This window comes from Pogonomyrmex barbatus, unplaced genomic scaffold (genome assembly GCF_055798465.1).
Source record: "Pogonomyrmex barbatus isolate J1 unplaced genomic scaffold, ASM5579846v1 scaffold7, whole genome shotgun sequence".
In the NCBI taxonomy this organism is placed as follows: domain Eukaryota; kingdom Metazoa; phylum Arthropoda; class Insecta; order Hymenoptera; family Formicidae; genus Pogonomyrmex; species Pogonomyrmex barbatus.
The window spans coordinates 9838182-9860526 of record NW_028297171.1 but is presented as its reverse complement, the minus strand read 5'-3'; the positions used below and the strand labels follow the sequence as shown (position 1 = coordinate 9860526).

The 22345-nt window shown below is 35.2% G+C and overlaps 6 protein-coding genes across 7 annotated transcripts; 3 read left to right on the top strand and 3 right to left on the bottom strand.

The window, feature by feature from the left end:
- Positions 1–466: 466 nt before the first annotated feature.
- Positions 467–4246, top strand: LOC105432717 (gephyrin-like). The gene is made up of 12 exons (XM_011647647.3): positions 467–712; positions 987–1105; positions 1186–1391; positions 1466–1655; positions 1736–1801; positions 1889–2167; positions 2231–2297; positions 2375–2495; positions 2628–2903; positions 2994–3127; positions 3209–3399; positions 3477–4246. The coding sequence occupies exons 1-12, from the start codon at positions 685–687 to the stop codon at positions 3732–3734; spliced, it is 1935 nt and encodes a 644-aa protein (XP_011645949.3). The 5' UTR covers positions 467–684; the 3' UTR covers positions 3735–4246.
- A 617-nt stretch (positions 4247–4863) lies between these two features.
- On the top strand, positions 4864–9295 carry rb (adaptor related protein complex 3 subunit ruby). The gene is made up of 10 exons (XM_011647650.3): positions 4864–5168; positions 5356–5431; positions 5516–6097; positions 6173–6466; positions 6569–6836; positions 6916–7620; positions 7684–7992; positions 8071–8342; positions 8431–8795; positions 8907–9295. Exons 1-10 carry the CDS (start codon positions 5035–5037, stop codon positions 9052–9054), a joined length of 3153 nt encoding a protein of 1050 aa, XP_011645952.2. The 5' UTR covers positions 4864–5034; the 3' UTR covers positions 9055–9295.
- LOC105432719 (soluble lamin-associated protein of 75 kDa-like) lies at positions 9007–10450 on the bottom strand. The gene is made up of 4 exons (XM_011647649.3): positions 10311–10450; positions 9721–10082; positions 9474–9650; positions 9007–9411 (listed from the first exon to the last, which is right to left on the bottom strand). The coding sequence occupies exons 1-4, from the start codon at positions 10322–10324 to the stop codon at positions 9290–9292; spliced, it is 675 nt and encodes a 224-aa protein (XP_011645951.2). The 5' UTR covers positions 10325–10450; the 3' UTR covers positions 9007–9289.
- A 1276-nt stretch (positions 10451–11726) lies between these two features.
- On the top strand, positions 11727–16967 carry Tpcn1 (two pore segment channel 1). Its single transcript, XM_011647648.3, has 9 exons — positions 11727–12060; positions 12437–12645; positions 12986–13150; positions 13219–13344; positions 13834–14141; positions 14217–14497; positions 14633–14851; positions 14924–15043; positions 15127–16967. The coding sequence occupies exons 1-9, from the start codon at positions 11727–11729 to the stop codon at positions 16110–16112; spliced, it is 2748 nt and encodes a 915-aa protein (XP_011645950.3). The 3' UTR covers positions 16113–16967.
- Positions 16824–18633, bottom strand: LOC105432724 (mevalonate kinase-like). Its single transcript, XM_011647655.3, has 3 exons — positions 18490–18633; positions 17372–18403; positions 16824–17253 (listed from the first exon to the last, which is right to left on the bottom strand). Exons 2-3 carry the CDS (start codon positions 18296–18298, stop codon positions 16993–16995), a joined length of 1188 nt encoding a protein of 395 aa, XP_011645957.2. The 5' UTR covers positions 18299–18403; positions 18490–18633; the 3' UTR covers positions 16824–16992.
- Positions 18624–22073, bottom strand: LOC105432723 (putative dolichyl pyrophosphate Man9GlcNAc2 alpha-1,3-glucosyltransferase). Of its 2 annotated transcripts, XR_016140851.1 has the most exons (4): positions 21827–22070; positions 21482–21734; positions 18805–18899; positions 18624–18678 (listed from the first exon to the last, which is right to left on the bottom strand). XR_016140851.1 is itself a non-coding variant. In XM_011647651.3 (2 exons), exon 2 carries the CDS (start codon positions 21646–21648, stop codon positions 20050–20052), a length of 1599 nt encoding a protein of 532 aa, XP_011645953.2. In that variant the 5' UTR covers positions 21649–21734; positions 21827–22073; the 3' UTR covers positions 19947–20049. The 2 variants fall into 2 exon arrangements, 1 of the variants encoding a protein (XP_011645953.2); XM_011647651.3 differs by lacking the exons at positions 18624–18678; positions 18805–18899 and having other exon boundaries at positions 19947–21734; positions 21827–22073.
- Between the last annotated feature and the right edge of the window lie 272 nt (positions 22074–22345).

Here is a 22345-nt window from a genome sequence, read left to right as displayed (position 1 = left end):
ATCGTCTGATGAAATGCTGATGTATAGGAACAATTTTTTTACTGATAAATAATTTAAAATCTACTTTTTTTAAAAGAATAAAAATTTTCTTCCAATCAAATGTCATACATATATAAACTAGACCATTTTAATCGTAATGTAGCCAGTTTAATCGTTAATAGACAATAAAGAGAAACCAGAAAGAGAATCCCATAAAGAGAGAGACACATAGGTCGAGCAAGATCTTGAGTGCTTATTTTTATAAATACTTATTGTTTCTTCATATTTTTTTTATTATTTTTCTAGTTGTGAAAAATAGATAATAAGCTTATTCGAACATTCCTCACTTGTCCCTCTACCCCCATTTGTAAAAATTTAAATGACAAATTTGCAAGATCTGTTTCGCGATAGAATTTGTTATTCGAATCGTAAACAAAGAAATACGCAGTACACTCAAAACATAATTAGCGTTGTCCGTTTACAATATCAATATTAAGAAAATCGAAAATATGTAAACAACTTATTATTATAAAAGTTTTCTGTGAACTATTTCGATAGTTAGTTCCAAAGATAACCAATGCAAAGTTTAACACACGTGGTAATTGGAGCAAAACATATATACGAATCGGTAAAGTTTTCTACGGTTAAACATTAGCATACAGCAAGTGAATAGAATCATACGATATTAAGTTAAAAGAAGTTAAAATGTCAATAAAATTGGAAATATTATTAAGTATGTATATTTTTCATATGTATTATATCATTTTTGACAATTATACACATCCTTAAATAAAAGTTATTTCCCTAAGTAAGAAATTATAATAAATAAAAATAGAAATGTAACTTTTTGCGACAATTTCTTTGATCATCAATTTGATTTGATTCTTTGTAGTGCATAAACGGAAATAATTTTTATTTCCGTTTTACTTCATAATCTTCATTTAATGCATAGACTTAATTTTCTTATCAAAATTCAAAAAATTTTAATAATTATATCTTATATTCAGTAGATACACGGAACGCAAATGACTTAAGCAAAAGTGAAAATATCCAAGGCATGCTTGCAACTAAGCTTGATGTACAAATAACTGACGTGACAAAAACAAACTTAAGAACTGATATAATCGTAACTATATAAATATTTTAAAAATCTCTTTTCGTTGATATTGGTCGTTAAATTTTTTTTTTATTTATTATGTAATATAGGAAAAATTAATCTCTGCGTGCATCGAGAATAAAAATGACGCTATTCTCATTATTGGTGACGTTGAATCCCATGAGAAACTATTTGTAGCTATAGCAATCGAGACAATCGTAAATTTTAAAAATATTAACGGACGTTTACAGAAACAAAGAATAACGATGTCGCTGTTAAATTTAGAATCGAAACTGGACAAAATTATGGATCATAAGTATAAACTTTCATTTTTACTTGCGCTTTGAAGTTTTTAAAATTTTACGACTCTTACAATTAATTTATTTTTAGAGTTAAGTGCGGATTACGAAATCAAGTAATAATCGTCGATTTGTCTAATTCAATCGAAAATGTAAAACAGCACTTTGAAGCGATTGTGAATGCGATACTGCATACGATACATTTGACACGTACGATCACGAATGAAAACGTATCTCCATGTGACGTTTCATCTACTTCTGGTGATAATTCTATGACGCAAGTAAGATTTTATTAAAAAATAATAGTAATATGTAATCTACCTTACAAAATTATAATGTGCCTTTAAATCTCCTTATGCAGACGAATGACGAAATTGCCGTGAAGCGTCGCAGGAAATATCCTCCTCCGTTGGATATATCACCTTCTGCAAGTTATTTAAAATAGTTTTTCATATTAATAATAAAACAAAGATTTTATGAAATTATTGTATTTAAATTATTGTGCAATTAAATCTTTTTACAGAGCGCAGTCAAATGCTATAAAAAATCATTTCCTTTGGTTCCCTTTGAAGAAGCAATACTACTGATGCGTAAGGTAGTAAATGAAGCTTTACACTACATAGGAAGAGAGTGTGAAGTAGTGAAGTTGAGTGATGCCTGTGGCAGAATATTGTGCCAAAAGATAATCTCCCGATACGACGTGCCGTCATTTAAATCCGCTACTAAATCTGGATATGCAGTTTTGATAACTGATGGGAAGGGCTTAAGAAGAGTGTTGAACGTGAAAAATGTAGTAAGTTCTAATCGTAGACTCATATCAACGATGTTGAAATTATTAAGACAAAACTTTTTTCAGTTTCCTTCGTTGTCGCTTAAACCAGGAACATGTGTCTGGGTGAACAAAGGAGAGCCCATTCCCGATGGTAAACATATTTAAATTACTGATTACTTGATATGATGACAAAGAAAGAATTAACTGCCATTTCCGTTTCGATTGCAGCAGCAACTGCGGTTGTACAGGAACAGGATACACGGCTGATGAAAATATTAGTAAATAGTAACGAAAATGACGATTTATATATCAAGATAATGATTGAACCAAAAGACGGAGAAAACATCAAGTATGATTACGAAATTTACAATATTTTCAATATGGAAGATGAAATAATACAGATTTTATCTCTTCATCAAATTATATCTCTCTCTCTCTCTCTTTCTCTGTTAATTTATCTCTCTGTTTATTTATTTCAAAGACCTATCGGTTACGATTTACCGAAAGGAACTATCGTTGCATTTGAAAACACGCGTATTAGTCCACTGGAGATGGGACTTTTGGCAGCTTCGGGCTGCCAAATGATTCCAGTCGTTAAGCCCATATCTATTGGCCTGTTGTCTATCGGAGATAATTTAGAAGAATCTGGAAAATCTTTAAAACCAGGACATATGTACGACATTAACAGGATAACTCTAACGTTGTTACTAAAAGAGAAGGGTTTTGACTCTGTAGATTTCGGAATCGTGAACAACAAGTAATGGCGTTTAAAATTTATAATTTCCAATATGCACGCTATAATTTATATTAATGTTAATTTAATAAATAATAATTTATATTTTTGCAGTTTGCAATCTATACGGAATAAAATACGAGAAGCTTTAAAGAAAGTAGATGTACTTGTGACAACAGGCTCGAGCAACGACAAAGATTTATTAAAGACTATTTTGGTGGACGACTATAAAGCTACAATACATTTTGGTAACTTTTGTTCTTATTAATTACTGATGTACCAAATGATGATAGGCATGCCTCTTTTACAACTAAGTGCACTTCCTTTAGGAAACGTAGATATAAAACCGGGAAAGTCGACGGCACTCGCAACGTGCCAAATCGATGGAGTACGAAAATATTTCTTTTGTTTCTCGGGTAATCCAGCATCTGCTGTCATTGCCGCACAGTTATTCCTTCTGCCCTTTGTAAATGAAATCTGCTATAATTTCCGATCGAATTATGTCGAAATAAAAAGTCTGGTAAGTTTATCCTCCGTAAATGTTATCGCGGAAAATGGAATGTAACAATGTATCATTGTGATTTTATAACATTGCAGATGAAGTATCAGTATACCCAGCACACTCGTGCCAGAATTGCATGGACGCTTTTGGAGTGGACCAATGAGGAGGAGCACGCACTGGCTTTCGGCAGGGGGAACGCCATCAATGACAAGTTCATTAGTTCCGCAGGTGCTAACGCTCTTGTAATACTGCCGAAGAAAGAGGAGACCAAGGTGCCACCTGGCACATATTTAGTAGCGAAACTTATCAACTTTCCTAAAAGATTTAATGAAAAGGATCCTATCGTCAAGTAGTCTTTCGTCAAGTGGTCCTTGACATTTATGTATGGTACATGTATATCTGATAACTGAAGAAAAAAAATCTGAATGCTACCATTTTACAATGATCTTTTTTAAACTCAATTGTATTGTTGACTGATTAATTATATACAACCATTAAGAACTTTATTTTTATATTATTAATGCAATGTAATCACTCGATTTGTCTTTTCTCTTTAATATCAACTCACTTCTCATCCTTTATTTTTAGAGAAATAAAATAATAAAATAATATATGATTTATAATCATGTGAAAATTATTTTATTATTATTATTTATTTATTGCATATATGTTGCGTAACACTAGAATATATTTTACAATATCTTAGTGTAATCATATGTAAAATAAAAAATTAAATTAATAGATAATATATATACATTAGATTTGTTAGATAAATATGTATAACGCTTTCTCCTCCGATTGTTCTGTATTTTAATAAATTTCTTTATTCTCAAATGTAAAATATATTCTGAGAAGGCAAATCAAGTCGCTCAAGTCTCATTTTTTTCTCATTTCAAAGTCATTTCCTGTTTGAACTTCAATTCATATAAAAGGAATGAAAAAGATAAAAATTTTGAATTAAACTATTTTCTATAATTAATTTAAATAATATAAGAAAACTAATTTGTATTATTAATTAAAGTAGAAAAAAAATATATATGATAAGTGTGCAGCCAAAGATCATTGCATTATCATTTTCTAACTTATCAACGTCAAAAAATAAAAATAAAAAAAAAAATCAGGATTTTTCTTTTCAGATATATATATTTTATGCATGAAAATACAAATTTACAAAATTACAGGAAAATCGGAGGAAAGAACGTTATACCGCATATTTACCATTTATTATATTAATATTAGAAATTAATCGATCAAATTTTAACAGTTAGAACTTTTTTAAACTTGACTGCTTTATACCGCCTTTACGTCGTCGGTGCTCCACTTTAGGAAAGTGTAGTATGGTGCAATTACACTTTCGTTGTAATACGAGCTTTTGTTCGCGTGGCTTGCACTCGCGTGCTTCTTGTTCTTCCTTCCTCTAATACCCGCGTATAAGTCTATCTCGTTTTAAGTGCAAAAATAGTATGGAATACGAGCAACGCGACTATAAATCTATGATGTGGAAGCGGAAAACAACATGGCCTCACGCTAAGGACGGCTGTCAAAAATTTGGAAGCGAGTGTCCTGGCGCGCGGATAATCTCCGGATATCTGGGTTTCTCCTTTTTCATTCGGAAGAGGATTCGTCGTACCTCGGGCGAGATAGTGCGAGAGAATGTTGACGGCAGCGGCAAATACGTTGTCCAACAATGGTGGCTCCTACAGCAACGAGAGGCCGTCCAGTGCGGGCGATGCGGATCTCGCGACAGATCCCGCCTCCGGTGGATTCTTTCACTCGGATTACAAGAAGTAATTAGCTTAAACATGATCCAGCCTTGCTCGTACGAGCAATCATTCCTTTCGAGCTTTCGTTAATAAATATCGAATGATCATCCTCATTATTATCCGTTCGAACGTGATAGAAACACATTTGTGTTTTCCTTTCTGTTTACAACACGCAACAGGGTATTTTTACGAAGGTATTCGTACGTTTCAGGCACGACGACCTCAAGGAGATGTTGGATAGTAACAAAGATGGACTCAAGTTGGAAGCCATGAAACGTATAATTGGGGTAGCTATGTTTCGGATCTAATTGGCAGTAATATTATATTTTATAATAATATCGCAGTAAATAATATATTTTTTTTTCCTTTAGATGGTGGCCAAAGGAAGGGATGCGTCGGAACTGTTTCCAGCTGTTGTAAAAAATGTGGTATCCAAGAATATCGAAGTGAAGAAGCTAGTATATGTTTACCTAGTTCGTTACGCAGAGGATCAACAAGATCTGGCACTTCTGTCTATATCAACATTTCAAAGAGCATTGAAAGATCCTAATCAATTGATAAGAGCAAGCGCTCTAAGGGTATTATCTAGTATACGAGTTTCCATGATAGTGCCTATTGTGATGCTGGCCATCAAAGACTCGGCTAGCGATATGTCACCATATGTGCGAAAAACAGCTGCTCATGCCATTCCTAAGTTATACTCATTGGATCCTGAACAGAAAGAGGAATTGATAAGCGTACTTGAAAAATTGCTATCTGACAAAACTACTCTTGTGGTGGGCTCGGCAGTGATGGCTTTTGAAGAGGTGTGCCCAGATAGAATAGATCTTATTCATAAGAATTATAGGAAATTGTGTAATTTATTAGTGGACGTTGACGAATGGGGCCAAGTGGTTATTGTTAACATGCTCACTAGATACGCTAGAACACAATTTGTTAATCCAAACACAGATGTAAGTATATTATGGAGAATGTGTAACACGGTAAATAAATTTAATTCAAATAATAATTTGAAAAAAAATCTGTAGATTATAGAAGACGAAAATCGGCCATTTTACGACTCCGATTCCGATTCTTCCAATACAAAGAAACCAAAGTTTATGTTAGATCCCGATCATCGTTTGCTGTTGAGGAACACGAAACCTTTGTTACAAAGTCGAAACGCATCTGTAGTGATGGCAGTTGCTCAGTTATATCATCACGCAGCACCCAGAAGCGAAGTCATGACTGCTGCAAAGGCACTAATAAGATTACTGAGATGTCACAGAGAAGTGCAGAGTATTGTGCTTCACTGTATCGCCAGCATATCAATTACAAGAAAGGTAATGTAAGTATGGCATCGAAACAGGATGCAAATTAATTTCTAGGTAATTCAATTGATATTTATCATATAATTAGCATACTCATTCTGTGTTCAATAACAGGGAATGTTTGAGCCCTTTTTGAAATCGTTCTTCGTGCGGACTTCCGATCCCACTCACATAAAACTTTTGAAGCTTGACATATTGACGAATCTGGCGACCGAAACTAGCATTAGCGTAATACTCAGAGAGTTTCAAACGTACATTTCTAGTAGCGACAAGGAATTTGTCGGTGCCAGCATTCAGGCAATCGGCAGATGCGCAAGTAACATCAAAGAAGTGACCGATATGTGTCTCAATGGATTGGTATCGCTATTAAGCAATAGAGATGGTAAGTTTCTATTATAGTCTGCTATATTTTATATCTTATATATTATGTATGCGTCAAACATTACGTTTCTTCTCCACAGAGGCTATCGTGGCGGAAAGTGTCGTAGTAATAAAAAAGCTTTTACAAACGCAGCCGAATGAGCACAAAGACATAATCGCTCATATGGCAAAATTAATGGATTTTATTACGGTACCACAAGCCAGAGCTTCTATTCTCTGGCTCTTAGGCGAATATTCTGACAGAGTTCCTAAAATAGCGCCAGATGTACTTCGAAAAATGGCGAAAAGTTTCGTAAATGAACAGGATATAGTGAAACTGCAAACTTTGAATTTGGCCGTGAAATTATGCTTGAACAATCCCACGCAAACAAAACCGTTTTGCCAATATGTCTTTCAACTCGCCAAATACGATCAGAATTACGACATTAGAGACCGAGCGCGTTTCCTACGGCATTTTATTTTCGAAGAAGGTGATGCAAAGAAGCTTCCGCAGTTCGCAAAGAGAGTTTTCCTTGCACCGAAACCAGCACCAACTTTAACCTCCAGATTCAAAGACTCGGAATATCAATTGGGTACTCTATCTCACTATCTGGACATGCCATGCGCGGGATACCGGCCTTTACCGCCTTTTCCGGAAGTTACGCAAGATCCATCTGTGCGAGATGTTGCACCACCTATCGCGCAAGAACTGAGAGAAGAGCGCCATAATAGAAAGGAAAAGGAAAAGAAAAAGAAAGAAAAGGAAAAACCGTTTTATAGTGACGAAGAAAGCACTCCTGCTGAAGGTATTGTTCAATAATAATTAAATTTGCACATGTACTGTGAATTAAAAATTTTTTTAATTTCAGAATCAGAGAATCAGTCCGAGTCTTCGTCCAGCGAGTCTTCGGACGAAGATAGCGATTCTTCCGAATATACGAGCGAATCAGATAAATCTGAAACAGGCAGCGGAAAGAAAAATGCAACGAAATCCGATGATTCCGAAAGTGAATCTTCGAGCAGTGAAGAATCAGATTCTGAAGATGAGGAAGAAGAAGAAGAAGAAGAAGAAGAGAGCGAGTCTCAAGAAAGTGAAGAAGAGAAATCGAAAGTTGTTGAGCAAGAAGTGAAAGAGAAGCCAAAAAGTAACTTTGATCTGCTATTGGATCTGGATGACGGTTAGTTTAACAAATCTGATAAGAAATGGACTTTGAAAGATTGATATTTATGCATTCATTATATCTTTTTTTATGCAGTTGTTCCAATGACTCCTGTGATGACACCTAGTTTGGGTGGTTTTCTTACTCCAATTAATTCAGCAATTATAGATAATGTTCGAGAAGTATCGACATCATACGTTCCATTAAAAAAAACTATTTTATTAAATAGTATCATAGGACATGGTTTAAAAATTGAATATAGATTTACGAGGTCGCAGCATTTAGTTAGCTCCAATTTGGTTAATATCGAATTAACATTCGCTAACGAAAGCAACGATGTCATCAAGGAGATTCAAATAGGAAACAAAGTGAGAAATATTCCAATTATTGTGAAACATGATTATTATATCAATATGATCATTGTCATAAAATATTTCCTTTGTATTTTTTTTTTAGAATTTTCAAAAAGGTATGTTTATTCACGATTTTACGCGAATATCGTCGCTCGATGCAAACGCAACGTTATCTTCGACATTGGGCGTTAATTTTAATGATTCCACACAACCGGCTAATTTTAACATCGACTTTTCAATCAACGACGAGAAATATTCATGTTCGGTCAGTATCAAACCACCAATCGGAGAGATAATAAGATCTGTGATCTTGCCTGAAAGTATGTTCAACGCGGAAAAATCTAAACTAAAAGGTATGAACGAGCATATAGCGAAAATACCGTACTCTGGGAACAAAAACACTCTTCCTCAAAAAGTGTTCGAGACTGCAAACGTCGCAAGAATAGCTGATGAGGATGAAGTTATGCGGTAAGAGATACATTTATTGTAAATTTAAATATAATTCTAAATATTGATATATGTTTTCAATTTTTTTATCATGAGACAATTGAAAAAGTTAACCTTTGCGAATATTTACAGGTTTGCCGCTCATACTTTAGCATCTAAATCATTGGTGTTGGTGACAATAAAATTTATTGACGCTGGGCAGCTGGAAGTTTGCGTAAATTGTGAAAAAATGGTTATAGGATCGATTTTATTGAATGAATTTAAGAGTAATTTAAAATAGAACAAATGTATGTATGCTATTTACGAAATTAAGTATAACAGATAACAGATACGTTTGCGAGGCAATTTGAATACTTCTTCCTTCGTAACGCGAAGGTAAATTTTTTCAAATAATATATATTCCATGTTTAATTTCTATACATGTATGTACAAAAATGCAAATAAGTATGATGTATGATGCAAATATATAAATATCCTGTTATGCGATTTTTGTAATAAATTCTAATTGCTTTTTGTCATAAGGCTGCTCTTTTCAAACTGCACCATATCAGTTGCTGAGATCCATCAATATCGCAGTCCGCGATCTCCCAGAAACGCAATCGGTACTCCTTGCGACTCGTCAGGAATGCTTTTAGTACTGCGTAAAAAAAAATCCACGTGTGTTATTATAAGTATAACACATCAAAATTAGATACTCACTTTTTAACATTCCACTGGATATCGGCTTCGAGAAGCCGATATCTTCGTTCGGGAAGCGCGTTATCACGTCGGATAGGATCCCCGTCCCGAAACCCTGGTTCCTAAATTCCGAACGAATATACGCCGTGTCTACTACAGGCATCATGTATCTTTCTTTCGTTGAAAATATTTCCGTACCTAGACAAATCATTAAGAACGTTATACATGTATGTTTTTCTCCTGAATTTTTCTAACATCATGCAATTACCTGTAGGTTTAACGGTATAAAATCCGATCGCTTTGCCTCCTTGCCATCTTAGCATTACAACGTCGGGCTCGTCCACCAGAGCATACAACGTTTCAAGCCTTTCTGGCCTTGGCGTGTCAAACTCTGGATAAACAATTTGGCTCAATGTGTAAAAGAGAACCTTATCGCGATCTGTTTGGACTTCCCGCCAACCATCCTCCAGTCGATCGCAATAAGTATCGTTAATGTCGATGATCTTATCATTTAATGTTACAGCTATAAAGTGATTGCCGTCGATGCAATCTAAACGACTGACGTCGCCCTGAATATTCAAACTCCATAAATCGAGTCGGGTCATCCGCGTTCGTACGCATTTTTTGCATCTATAAATCGACCACGTTAGTGCATCACGTATTGCACGTAAAAATATTTTTCTTACATAAAAAAATTGCGCGAATGATAATTGCGCTAACAATGTCTATTTTACAGACGAAATTCAGAAGCAGGTATGACGAAGAGGTCATTATATAATCAATCAGTTTAGTGTTGACAATGTGAGGCAAGTTAAACGAGAAACGTGACGTGAATTCGGAGGAAAACAAATTCATCACCTCGAGCATATCATCTTGAACAGACGGAATGAAGAGCCGGATAATCGTCGTGATAAGCGAGGAATATTCGACCAGATTGCTCGGTAGAAAAGTGAAACTTATTAACTAGCAATAAGAACAATAATTCAGTTGTAACTCTTGGACTGCTTTATCGATGAAGTATGCACACGTGACGAGTACGAATGGGTACCGTACATCGTAATTTGCAACTGCGATATATACAACGTGGAAAGCAGTTCTCAAATTCGACGCAGAAACGTATATATGCACAAATCAGTTACATTAATTTTGTAGCACAAAATGTACATTCGCTAGTTTGACAGCCATCATGGAAGTTATGTTTAAACATATGCAGGTACGACTAATGTGATATCTAAAGAATTATCTGTATTTAAAGAATTTGAAAAGATGTTGAGAACGACTTGAGTCAGGGAACCGATCATATAACTTTTTCCCTAGGATGAACATGTGAAAAGTGAAGTGATTTTTACTATGGAATGGAAAACTTTCACTTTTCACATTTTCACCCTAGAGAAAAAGTTACGTGATCAGAATATTTGAAAGAAAGAATTATTTAATAATCACAAAGTTAATTAAAATTCTGATGGCATGTTAATTATGTATAAAATTATCCATGTTTATAATTTTTGTAAATTGTAAATGAATATGAATAATTAGTGATGATTAATATTATTATTTTACGATAAAGGCGTGATTCCCCTAATTGCCTGGCGTGTTTATCAATGAGGCTGATAAGTCAGCCGAGTGTACAATTATAAAACCGATTGAGCGCACAAATCACACGTAATCTTAGACGTAAGTGCATAAGGAATGCAGGAAGAATTTATCCGTCGTTATCGGAAGACAAAAAAAGTTGCAGTTTTCTTATATCTTTCATTACGTGACAAGGGACAGTGAACCCTGTTGTCGGAGACTAGCATTTTGTGTATGATTTTTCACGATACAATTATTTACAATCGAAACCACAAACATATTGACATCTATTCATGATTCTATATACATTTTGAAATTCGCGTTTTACTTCTGCAGGGGGGGGAAAGAGATTAATCTACCTTTGCATGGATTTTAATTACATTTAATTACAATTTGGAAAGGAAGTCTGCCTCTTATCACGCCGGACAAACACAGCGTATCAGAAGAGAGAGATCTGCCTTATTGAAGAATTGTCATCGCGCGATTATCTCTCATTCGCTTCGAGGCTCGTCGATAAATCGTCATTAGATAGCAGTGACATAATTATAGTCCGTGACCTGTCAAGAGTGCGACACTTCTCACACCGTGTGCTGACGCGTGCGCGCGTCTGTCACTTGATAACAGGGATGTCTCGTTGAGAGAAATGCGCTTTGATAGCAGGAGCATGGAGCGTGTCACGCATCCGCCTATATACGCCCGCGTATGCGAGTCGCGTCGCCCAGTCCGAATCGGACGGCGTCGCGGTGGAGTCGCCGGATGGTGCACGTCGACGGTGCGCGCCAGCGCGTGAGAGCGAAAGCGAGCGCGACCGAGATCGACCCGGGGAAGCTGCCGACGCGTCGATGTTGCAAGTGCAGGCGCGGTGCAACCGGTGCAGTCGCGCGTCAACCGGTCGACTCGCGGGCGGGACGCTTTGTCCGCGTCCTAATGTCTTCGTCGCGGCTCAACGAGCACGACGCGCCCGATTATCAGCGATTTCATGATGACGAGACAAGCCTGCCACTCGACCAGGAGATCACCAACGGCTCGAGCCGACGTAAGTCCGTCCGCAGTATTCCCCGCTGTCCCAGATCCCCATCTAGATTTCCCGCTAATGTGTCTGCGTTACGAAATGGCTGCGACGACCTCGCGGACCGCGGTGATAGAAAGGATATTTATCTATGAATGCCAGTCTCTTTCTCTCTCAGATGAGTTGAGTCACGATTCCTGTTGAAGACTCGTGACTCTTTGAGTTGATAACATGTTGTTGTCAGAAATGGTGTTCCTTCCTCAGCAAATATATCAAATTGTACTTTATTACGATTTGAAAGTATATCGATTGCAATATTTATTTCTAGAGATATGATTATTTTAAAAGTATAATGTTTGTATATGTGTTTAGCAAGATAAGAAATAATTTCTGTTTCTTGCAGAATATGGTTCCATTCTGTCTTCACCTACTTCAGAGAATCATGTAAGGTCATCATTTGGCAATGCTAATAACACTAATCAGCTGAATCATAAGTACGAGGCAAGCGAAACGGGGATTGGAAACATGATTGAAAACACAGCGCGCAACGCAGTTCTTGACGTGGACTTGCACTGGGAAATGAATTATCACGAAGCCGCAATATTTTTAGAGGTAACTGTATTATGGAAGTCTATCTAAAGTAATAATAATCAATAGAACACAAAAATATAAATGTGTGTGTGTGTGTGTGCGAGAGGAAGATCTCCAGCAACCAATTATCTTTTTTTCAAGGATATCCATTGTGTTCTATGCGATATTATCTACAGACTGTATCCTGTTATATAACATATAGAGATGTATAGTTAATCATTTTTCACATTGTAAGGAATGCACGTATGAATGCACAAAATTTAAATTATATTAATTTGTAATGATTTACTTTTACTATTGAAAAGAACATGTAATTATACTCTTATATCATCTTCTTATATTATCACAATCATTTTTTCAGGAAGGTAGGAACAATGAGAAATTTGATTCTCATCCGAGACATCCTGAAGATTTACCGGCGTATCTCTTAGTCCACAACAGTTGGTACAATGGATTGGATTTACTGACTTCATTAATCCTGCTGTCTCTGGCATTTGTAGAGGAACCTGCCCTACCACTATTCAAAGTACCCATAAATAATTAGTATATCATTTTCTTTTGTCAATATCTTTTACATATATGTTTTTGCTATAGGTACCAGTATGGGTACACGGCACGGTAGAATTGCTCGCGTTAATTACCATCGGCGTGGAATTAGCTTTGAAACTGAGATGGACTGGCTGGGCGCCTATGCTGAGACACAAACGTACCATGCTAAAGGTGAGATACCCCTTCTAATTTGAATATGTTATATCTATATAAAAATTATATATCTATATATACATTATATTTATGCAAACGGAAAAAGCAAAATGCGATATTATGATTTATTGAAAACACATGTCGATAGAAAAACAATAGATAATTAGCATAATCAGATCATCCGAATAGTTGCTCGTCCATACACTTGTGACCGATAATTATTATGCAATGTGTAAGAGTATCAGACGTGTATTCATTAACGATCAACGGCCGCGTTGTCCGGTATGAGTAATGAGTGCTGCAACGAATCTATAATGTCTTATTAACTTACTTATATAATGAGTTAAATGCAATGTCAGACGCGTCGCAATATTCCTCATGAAATTCAAATGAATGGAGGATGACGTGCTATTTGAAATGATTATGAAAAACACGTGGCTGTCGATCATCGCGCCCGGGTTGTTGACCTCTTTCGGCTACTTCTACTTGTATCGATTTCTGTTACAGTGCATCACCCTGGCGATCATGTTTCTCGAAGCTATGACAATCCTGGTGCGACAATCCTCACATTTCCGCGTGACGCGCGCCCTAAGACCAATATTCCTAATAGATACGAAATATTGTGGCGGCGTAAGGAGATTCATAAGACAGATACTTCTCACGCTACCACCGATTCTGGACATGCTGGGACTTCTTTTCTTTTTGATTATTGTCTACACTGTATTAGGCTATTACATGTTCAGTGAAATGAACAGGAATTTTTCCACTATGCAAGATAGTTTCGTCAGTCTGTTTGTTCTTCTTACCACTGCTAAGTAAGTATGTGTAGTCCGATATAATTTAACAATACATTTAACAAATATTTTATTCATTAACAATGCATCTTGTAGTTTTCCAGACGTAATGATGCCGTCATATTCTCAAAATAAGTGGTACGCGATATACTTTGTCTCTTATTTGTGTACCATGCTATACGTGATGATGAACTTGATGCTGGCGGTAGTAAACGAGACGTTTACGTCGCGCGAGCGTGACAAATTCAAGAAATTGTTCCTGCACAAAAGGAAAGCCTGTCAGCACGCTTTTAAGCTCTTGGTTTCCAAGCAAGATCCCGAAAAGATGCGATTCCGTCAGTTCGAGGGTTTAATGCGATATTATACTCCAAATAAATGTATGTATAGAAAATCACATTTTTCTTCGAAAAATTTTAGTAATTATTCTGTCAAATACACAGACAATATGTTAATTAAAAAATAAAAGAAATTACTTTTACGTATAAAACGATAATGCTACATGCTTTTTACAGCCATACGCGACATTGTTTTAATGTTTTGTCATATGAACACATCGGGAAGTGGTGCCTTAAATTGCGAGGAATTCTTATCGATTTACGATGCCACGATGCTTCAATGGGATTTGCAATACTCCAATATTCCATGGTATCGCACTGCATGGTGGCCCTTGCAAACTCTATGCATAGGTGCTCATACTGTTATTAGATGGTCGTATTTCGAAACGTTGGTGTGTAAGTAAATGACGCGTATAAATGATTGTATACACGAGAAAGTCTTGTATTTCATCGTTCATAATTTCATAGGTATAATCATCACCAGTAATTGCATCGCTATGATAATAAGAATTCTCGAACCGAGTAACAGTCTCGAGGAATCGGCGCATGGATTCGCTGCATGTTGGGACACTTTTCTGTTCGGAGGACGTGAGTGAAAATTATTTAAAAATAAAGTAGTTATTTCAAAAGGAAAGATTTTACGATTGAAAAATATACAAATAAATTTACAGTTTTCGTGGCCGAGGCATTGTCAAAAGTATTAGCTCTTGGTATCAGATGTTACCTGAGCTCTGGATGGAATCTTTTTGACTTGGGAACATCAATAATGACTATCGTCGCCGCGTGTGCTCTCATCTTATTCCCATCGACTACATTTCTCGTTCTGTTCCGTCCTCTTAGAACGTTGAGACTATTTAAGATCAAAAAACGCTATCGAGACGTTTTCGGCACCCTCGTAATTTTGTCTCCTCAGATGTGTTCAACGGCGATTGTCATGCTGGTTTTGTATTATTTTTTCGCGATCATAGGAATGGAACTGTTTGCCGGATACGATATGCGCAATTGCTGCAAGAATACGACTGTTGAAGATTTTTATGAATATTCAGTCAACGGTAGTACAGCATTGGGATATTACTATCTTAATACTTTCGACAATCTCATAGCGAGCGGCATTACATTATTCGAATTAACTGTTGTTAATAATTGGTTCATACAAATGAATGCATACGCGTTTACCGCGGGTATGTACACGAGGATATATTTCATGATATTTTATCTGGTGACTATGATCGTATTGACTATCGTGGTATCCAGTTTCCTGGAAGCTTTTCGATTTAGAATACAATATAAAAAGTCAACTTCAAAACACGATGAGGAAAAAATGCTTCACGAAGAGGTGGAATTAAAATGGGATGAATTACAATGTATAATCGAAGATTTTCAAACTTTGGAAAATTTGCGCAACTCTTTAGTCGTTGGAGGAAGCACTCTCTTCATCGGGTCACGGCCACGAACGCGGGAAGTTTTACAAAGGAAGATGTACACGCATGAAATAAACGAATGGATAGCCGAAGCAAAGTCAGAAGAAAAGCACCTTGTATCTAAAGCAGCTCATAGTACAGAAGATGGAAGCGGCGATAGTACCTCCGACATTGATCATCTTGTATTAAACGGCAATTTACGTCATCAACAAAATAATAGCTTAACTACTCGGTAAAAGTGACTTAATCGCATTCCGAAAATTAATTTATAATTTATAATTACTACTTACATTTGTATGTAAGTGCATTTATCAAATAACATAGCTTCCTTAGACTCTAACGAATATATTTTCATAGTAGAGAAAGATGTATCATGCTACATTGAAAATTTTTTAGGTAAATCGATAGAGTTTTAGAAGATAAAAATCTACGATTAATTAATAAAATTTTAACGTAAACGAATTACTTTCTTTATATATTTTGATATTGCAAACTAGTCACGAATATTATAAAAAGATGTTATTTTATTTAGAAAATAATCATTGTTTTGAATTTGTGTTGTTGTCTCACGATGTATAATAACTTATGTTATCCGTGCAGCAAATATATTTCGACATTGATAATTATATCATAAAACGTTTCGTACATCAGATAGAAATATTTTGATATCATTTTCATATAGAAGATAAATGTCTTCATTATTTTATATATTGCATTGCGAAAAACTTAATTCGACTAAGATGAATCGCTAGAGACTCGAGAATAACACGAGATTCAGAGCAGAATCTTGTTTATTTATTAACTTTTTTTAGGTAACGAACCAATTTTATTCTTCAAAATTGAATGTGCAAAAGAAATAAAAATAAATACTCTCATCTCGGGTCGAATCAGCGTGTCGCGCAAATACAATAATAAATTATAATAGATATATATTTAATATTGTTACGTTATTAGCGTGAAAGAATATTTTATTGTTATTTTTTTCATTTGCAATGTGATAATTCGTGTATTTAACAAATACATGCTTTATTCCCTGTCATCCCTGTTAAATGTACAAAAGATAAAAAATTTTACTTTCTTCTTTTATCAAAGACGTCATTTAATTTTTATTTTAAATTAATATTCAAGTTTTACTCCGTCACCACCTATTTTGGCCATCTTGACATTGAAGTCTTGTTCTGCTAATTGATCTATTAAAGGCCCGAGGTTTGCCATTTCAGTATGCGGTTTTAACATAATGTATGCAAAGCCACCTCCACCAGCACCTGTGAGCTTCCCCGCGTATCCGTTCAACCATGCGGTTGCACAAATCATCTCTAACTTCGGATGTGACACGTCTAATGCATTTAATAATCCTTGATTCATGTGAACTAAAATCTGAAAAGTATATATGTAAACGTCAAGAGATAACTATAAGTCTCAGTGGATTAATATATGTAAATCTTAAACAATACTAAAATATGTAACAAAATAATATTCACAGACTGAAACTTACCGATAATTTATCGCACCAATTTGCCGCAGTACTACCCGTACTTGTAGATGGAAGGTCTGGACTATTCGCTTCATTAAGTATATTCCAAGCCTTTTCCGCTATAATATCCATGCTGTCCAATATGGGCTGGATGATCAATGGATATAAACTCTTCAATCTCGCTGCTTTCATCACTTGAACTTTTGTATCTCGTATAATTTTCGTATTAACCAGCAAAAGGTTTACATCTGGTACACAAGTTAATTTCTCCTTCTTGTCTTCCCTGAATTTTATTATCGAGCCGTACGTGCATACAGTATTATCAATCCCGGATGGAGTCTCGTGCGTGACTCTCTCGCAGTTTTTAGCATAATTCGAGATTTTTTCGAGGTCCTCATTGTCGAATGCATTTTTTTGAATGTTCTTTTGTAATTGCGCCCAACGTAGAAGGCATCCTGCGAGACTTACCGCAAACGCTGCTGAACTGCCCAAACCAGCACCAAGTTCCAAACTCGAGGATACATGCACTTTAAAAGCAGTTTTTGTCAAATCTATTTGTTCCATATGACCAATATAAACGAGCGAGAAGAAGAATGCTTCTAAACTTGTCTTTTGGTTTTTATAATCAGTAGTATCCCTTTGCAATAAAGGATCCAGCGTGTTGACAAATTGACTTACAGAATGAAGCAATTCGTTTATCTTGGTATCACAATTAACATGGCTAGCAGTAAAGAAACAATCTAGAATTTGTTGTATAGGCAGACTAATGGATAAGTTAATATTAGAGAAGTCTAGTTGAATGATCTTCTCGTTGCTTTCAGGCAGTTCGGTCAATTCGGCATTCGTACGCAAACTTAAGCTACTCGCTACAGCAGTTTTTCCATACACCACCGCATGTTCTCCGTATAAAATCACTTTGCCCGGTGCAGATACTTTGATTTGGGCCATCTTTCTTATGAGTGAAAATTATTTATATTCGGAAAATAACGTTAAATAATAAAATGTACAAAAGGTCAAATTTGGTCAAATTTTTACCACAGAACTTCCAGGTTTCTAGAAAAAATAATTTATCTATTATTTATCTAAGAAATTTATGTAAGAGATATCTATATAAGAAAGGTCATCCAGATAATACTTACCGTATTTGTATAAAATAAAACTACAAGTAATACTAGCTGTATTTTTTCAGCACGTTATGGATTTTTCAAAGGAATTTAACAAATTTCAACAATTAGCTCTTCGTTTTTTCCCACTGCTCTGGCGTTAATGTCGTCAACGAAATGGCGTGAATCGTCTTTAATTCTTCTTCCAAAATTCCATACACAAGTCTGCATGAATTATTAATGATATAATAAATTTTTAATTTTCGAAACTTCATTCCATGAATTTTATTGATATCTTAATGAGAGGACCAAACTAAAATATACATTTATGCATAATTTCAGAATTATTACCTGTGACGTAGGAGCAAAGGTTTTCCTTGAAATAAATCGGAGACGACAAGCACCGAAAATTTGGCACCGCAACCATCGGATTGATCTACCACCTCCTGTAACACACAACGTACTGCAAACACTTTTCTAAAGTTACCAATAGGCGCTTGACAAACACGTGATAAAAAATTTCTTTTTCTATCATCAATATTCAACGGATGTTGTGAAATGTGTCGGACACACGATCAGGACGCACGTCTATACACAATCCAAATATAAACATGCTTTTATAATATTTGAGCCAATAATTGATGGCATTCAAAACGAGTAACTTAAATATTTTATCTATTTACAATAACGAGAAAAGTAATTATGGAGTAACGCTCTGTAACTGAAGCTTGCTGTGATAAAACTAAAATCGTCGCTCTCTGACGTTGATGTAAATCAAAGTAGAAAAGACTAGGATTTTAGAGCAAAGTTCAAGACTGCATAGATACATATCTTTTCTCTCCAAATATTGTCATAAAATTTAGTTTGATAATGGGGTAAAATATGTTACCAATGATACAGGTCTTTAAAAAAAATCAGAGATTTTTCAATTTTTTTAGACTAACATTATTAAATTCTCGATTTACTTGATATTTATTCGACAATATTAAAAAGTTACATTAACAAAAATATAAATATAAATATGGCATATTGTGTAGAATTTTATTTTTTGTAAAAATAATATAAATGAGATACGTAATTATGGATCATCTATTACATTACTTTACATATATTATTTTACAAAATATTTTAATATTTTTTTAAATTAAAATCAAAATGCTATTATAAAAATATATCAAGGTCTGCAATACTTTCCAAAATATGCGATTAAAGATAAATATTAACATACAATTCGCATATTCAGAAATCATGAATATAATTATGCATACATGTGTACGCTCTTGATTAATTTTCATATTCAATTGATATTAATCTTTTATTATCTGTAAGTCCTGTAAAGGCTGTCATAAATTAAAATGAAATTCAAATTTTTCATCTGCATTCATACATTTTGATGACTGCTCGCAGAAGCTTGAGAGACTCTGAAATCCTGTTCTACTTGTTGACAGTTCCAGACAGAAGATGTAGAATGCACAATAAGGTCAATAATAAAATTTGATTTGACTTTAAATTTTTTAAGAAATTTATTTAACAAATTTATTTATTATTTACAACAAATTATAACAAATTACACATTCTTTCAACTAGCTAGACCGTTTAATGTGACTTGACTTTACTTGCAATGCTCTCTTCTCTGAATACTAATTGAACATAATTAAAATATATAAAAAAAATTACGAAATGCCCGCATGAGTATACCGATATTAAAAGTGGAAACAGATCGGGATATCTTTCAGGAGGTTTCACAAATTGACTAATAATGGAGAGAAGCAATGCACTTGAAATGGATACATAGAACATAACGAAGAGCCAAGACTTCTTATTGTAATTTAACAAATCCAAGAGAAGAGATCCATTGCTTTTCTTATGTTGTTTTACTCTGCCTCTCGATTTTGATTTGTTTAATGAACCACTTGTTCTATCATTATAAAATAGACCGGGATACATCCAAAAAACAGCACAAAAGTAAAGAATCATAGTGCCAAAGTAAGCGAGATTCAGCTCGTCTTTTATGAATAATGGCAGCATACTAAAATGTGAGATGATCAAGAACCAGAAGCAAGGAAGGGGATCATCGTGAAAGTGCAATAAGACCGGAACTGCGACCAAAAGAATGGACTTCTCGTGAACCTGAAACGAAAAAAGAAAGAACGCCAGGGCAGAGTTTATTAGCGACAGTATAAATGTATTTTTCGTAGGTGATAGGAATAAACTGACACAACTCGGAAGAATCGCGCATGTTGTCATCATCAGACAGATCCTAGTCAATTGCACATTTGTAAAAATCTGCCGTAATTTACAGATGACGTTGATCGCACACCAGATATTGGCGACTTTGTCCTCGAATATACCTCTGGAAAATGGGAATAATCGAAATACCGTGTTGTAAAGTAGATCCCTGCTCTTGAGAAATGGCATCCAGATTACATAAAACATTAGTAATACCGTCAAAGAGACACATGTTAGTGTGCGAATACAATGAGACCAGGAATTAGTCTTGCTGGGTCTGTGACGTCCCAATATGTAGAAAAAAAATGGCAAGGCATGGTATAGTTCCATCTGTTTGTAATTCAATGCTAGGACAAATAAAGCTGAACTAAGGACGAACGAATCTTGCACTATAGCAGATACAGCGGCAACGAAGAAACCGAGTGATACACAATTATACTGAAAATGTCCATGATCTATTAATATCAATCCAGGATAGATCAATGCTATCAAAACAGTAACATCTCTCTTTGTAAAGTTAAATATATTGGATTTTTCGAACTGATAACTACCCCATGAACGTGAATTGATAATAAAGTATATAATCGCTGGTAAGTAAATCAGAATGTCTGCAATCAAGACTGTCAGTCTCATGAAATGTTTATGCGCTGCACTCTCGAGTCCCCGGGATTCCCATAGTTTTACAAAGGAAGGATCTATCCTGTTGGCAATGTGACCTAATAGAAGGCTGTGGTATGCCGTTAGAGGTGGATAATCTAAGCCCCAATACTGCAGATTATTATCTGTGGTATTGATGTACCATTCGTCAGAAAGCAAGTTCAGGGTGATCTCCTGCCAGTGTCGCTGGGCCTCGTAATCTCCATACATAGGAGGTTTGCCCTCGCCGCTGTGAGAATGGTAAGTCACGCAGCATCTCAAGAGAATGGCAAAGGAGGTGATCAAAGCGAGCTGCAATTTTCCCTGCATTCTCCCTTATACAAGTAGTCTTGTTTAGCGTTCCGAATAGCTATCCTCGGATCGAAACTAATCAGCAAATATTTCGACAGGAGTTCCTAACAAAATGGCAAGTCATCGTGCACTTTTATTTCACAACTAAATATAAAACAAAATGAAATGAAAGGGGAGAAAAAAATCGTCTACGTACCACGTGTGAAGCTTTCAATTCCGTGGTCACTTTATCTTTAATGTATTCTTCGTTATATGGCATATTCAGCCGTAATTTCTCTTTAACAGCAAACACCTGCTGTTAAATGATATTCGGATACGTAAGTATCGTACTGAGTATCTCTTTGCCTCTTACCAACGCCTGTCACCGGCCTACTTTTACATTTATAGAAATTTGTCCGCAACCTTCCTCGACTCCGGCATCAATACCAACAATAGAATTTACTTTTTATCGACCATCGATATAATTACTAGGTTGTATATATGCCATCGTGTATGCACTTTTGGAATTATTTGCGTCTATTTTTTTTTTTTAAAGATAACTCTGTCGGTAATAAATAGCTTGTTTCGAATCGTGCCCAAATGTCTATCGCAAATTATCAAATTTTTATGCGGTCAATTTTTTTATGAAAAAATAAAGATAAATGCAGTGCAGTATAACATTTTTTCCTCCAATTTTCAAATTTTGTAAATTTGTGTAATTTTATGCGTAAAATAT

Bases quoted from the DNA above. Each gene is read 5' to 3' on its own strand.
- LOC105432719 (XM_011647649.3), bottom strand. The intron at 9,651-9,720 runs GTAATTGCATGA...TGATTTGTCTAG, and splicing joins TTATACCGTTAAACCTACAG to GTACGGAAATATTTTCAACG. The intron at 9,412-9,473 runs GTGAGTATCTAA...TTTTTTACGCAG, and splicing joins ATCCAGTGGAATGTTAAAAA to TACTAAAAGCATTCCTGACG.
- rb (XM_011647650.3), top strand. From the start codon at position 5,035: ATGTTGACGGCAGCGGCAAATACGTTGTCCAACAATGGTGGCTCCTAC. The intron at 5,432-5,515 runs GTAGCTATGTTT...TTTTTCCTTTAG, and splicing joins CCATGAAACGTATAATTGGG to ATGGTGGCCAAAGGAAGGGA. The intron at 6,098-6,172 runs GTAAGTATATTA...AAAAATCTGTAG, and splicing joins TTGTTAATCCAAACACAGAT to ATTATAGAAGACGAAAATCG.
- LOC105432724 (XM_011647655.3), bottom strand. From the start codon at position 18,298: ATGGCCCAAATCAAAGTATCTGCACCGGGCAAAGTGATTTTATACGGA. The intron at 17,254-17,371 runs GTAAGTTTCAGT...TATACTTTTCAG, and splicing joins ATTGGTGCGATAAATTATCG to ATTTTAGTTCACATGAATCA.
- LOC105432723 (XM_011647651.3), bottom strand. From the start codon at position 21,648: ATGCAGGGAAAATTGCAGCTCGCTTTGATCACCTCCTTTGCCATTCTC.
- LOC105432717 (XM_011647647.3), top strand. From the start codon at position 685: ATGTCAATAAAATTGGAAATATTATTAA. The intron at 2,168-2,230 runs GTAAGTTCTAAT...AACTTTTTTCAG, and splicing joins TGTTGAACGTGAAAAATGTA to TTTCCTTCGTTGTCGCTTAA. The intron at 2,904-2,993 runs GTAATGGCGTTT...ATATTTTTGCAG, and splicing joins TTCGGAATCGTGAACAACAA to TTTGCAATCTATACGGAATA.
- Tpcn1 (XM_011647648.3), top strand. From the start codon at position 11,727: ATGCGAGTCGCGTCGCCCAGTCCGAATCGGACGGCGTCGCGGTGGAGT. The intron at 12,646-12,985 runs GTAACTGTATTA...TCATTTTTTCAG, and splicing joins AAGCCGCAATATTTTTAGAG to GAAGGTAGGAACAATGAGAA. The intron at 15,044-15,126 runs GTGAGTGAAAAT...ATAAATTTACAG, and splicing joins CACTTTTCTGTTCGGAGGAC to TTTTCGTGGCCGAGGCATTG.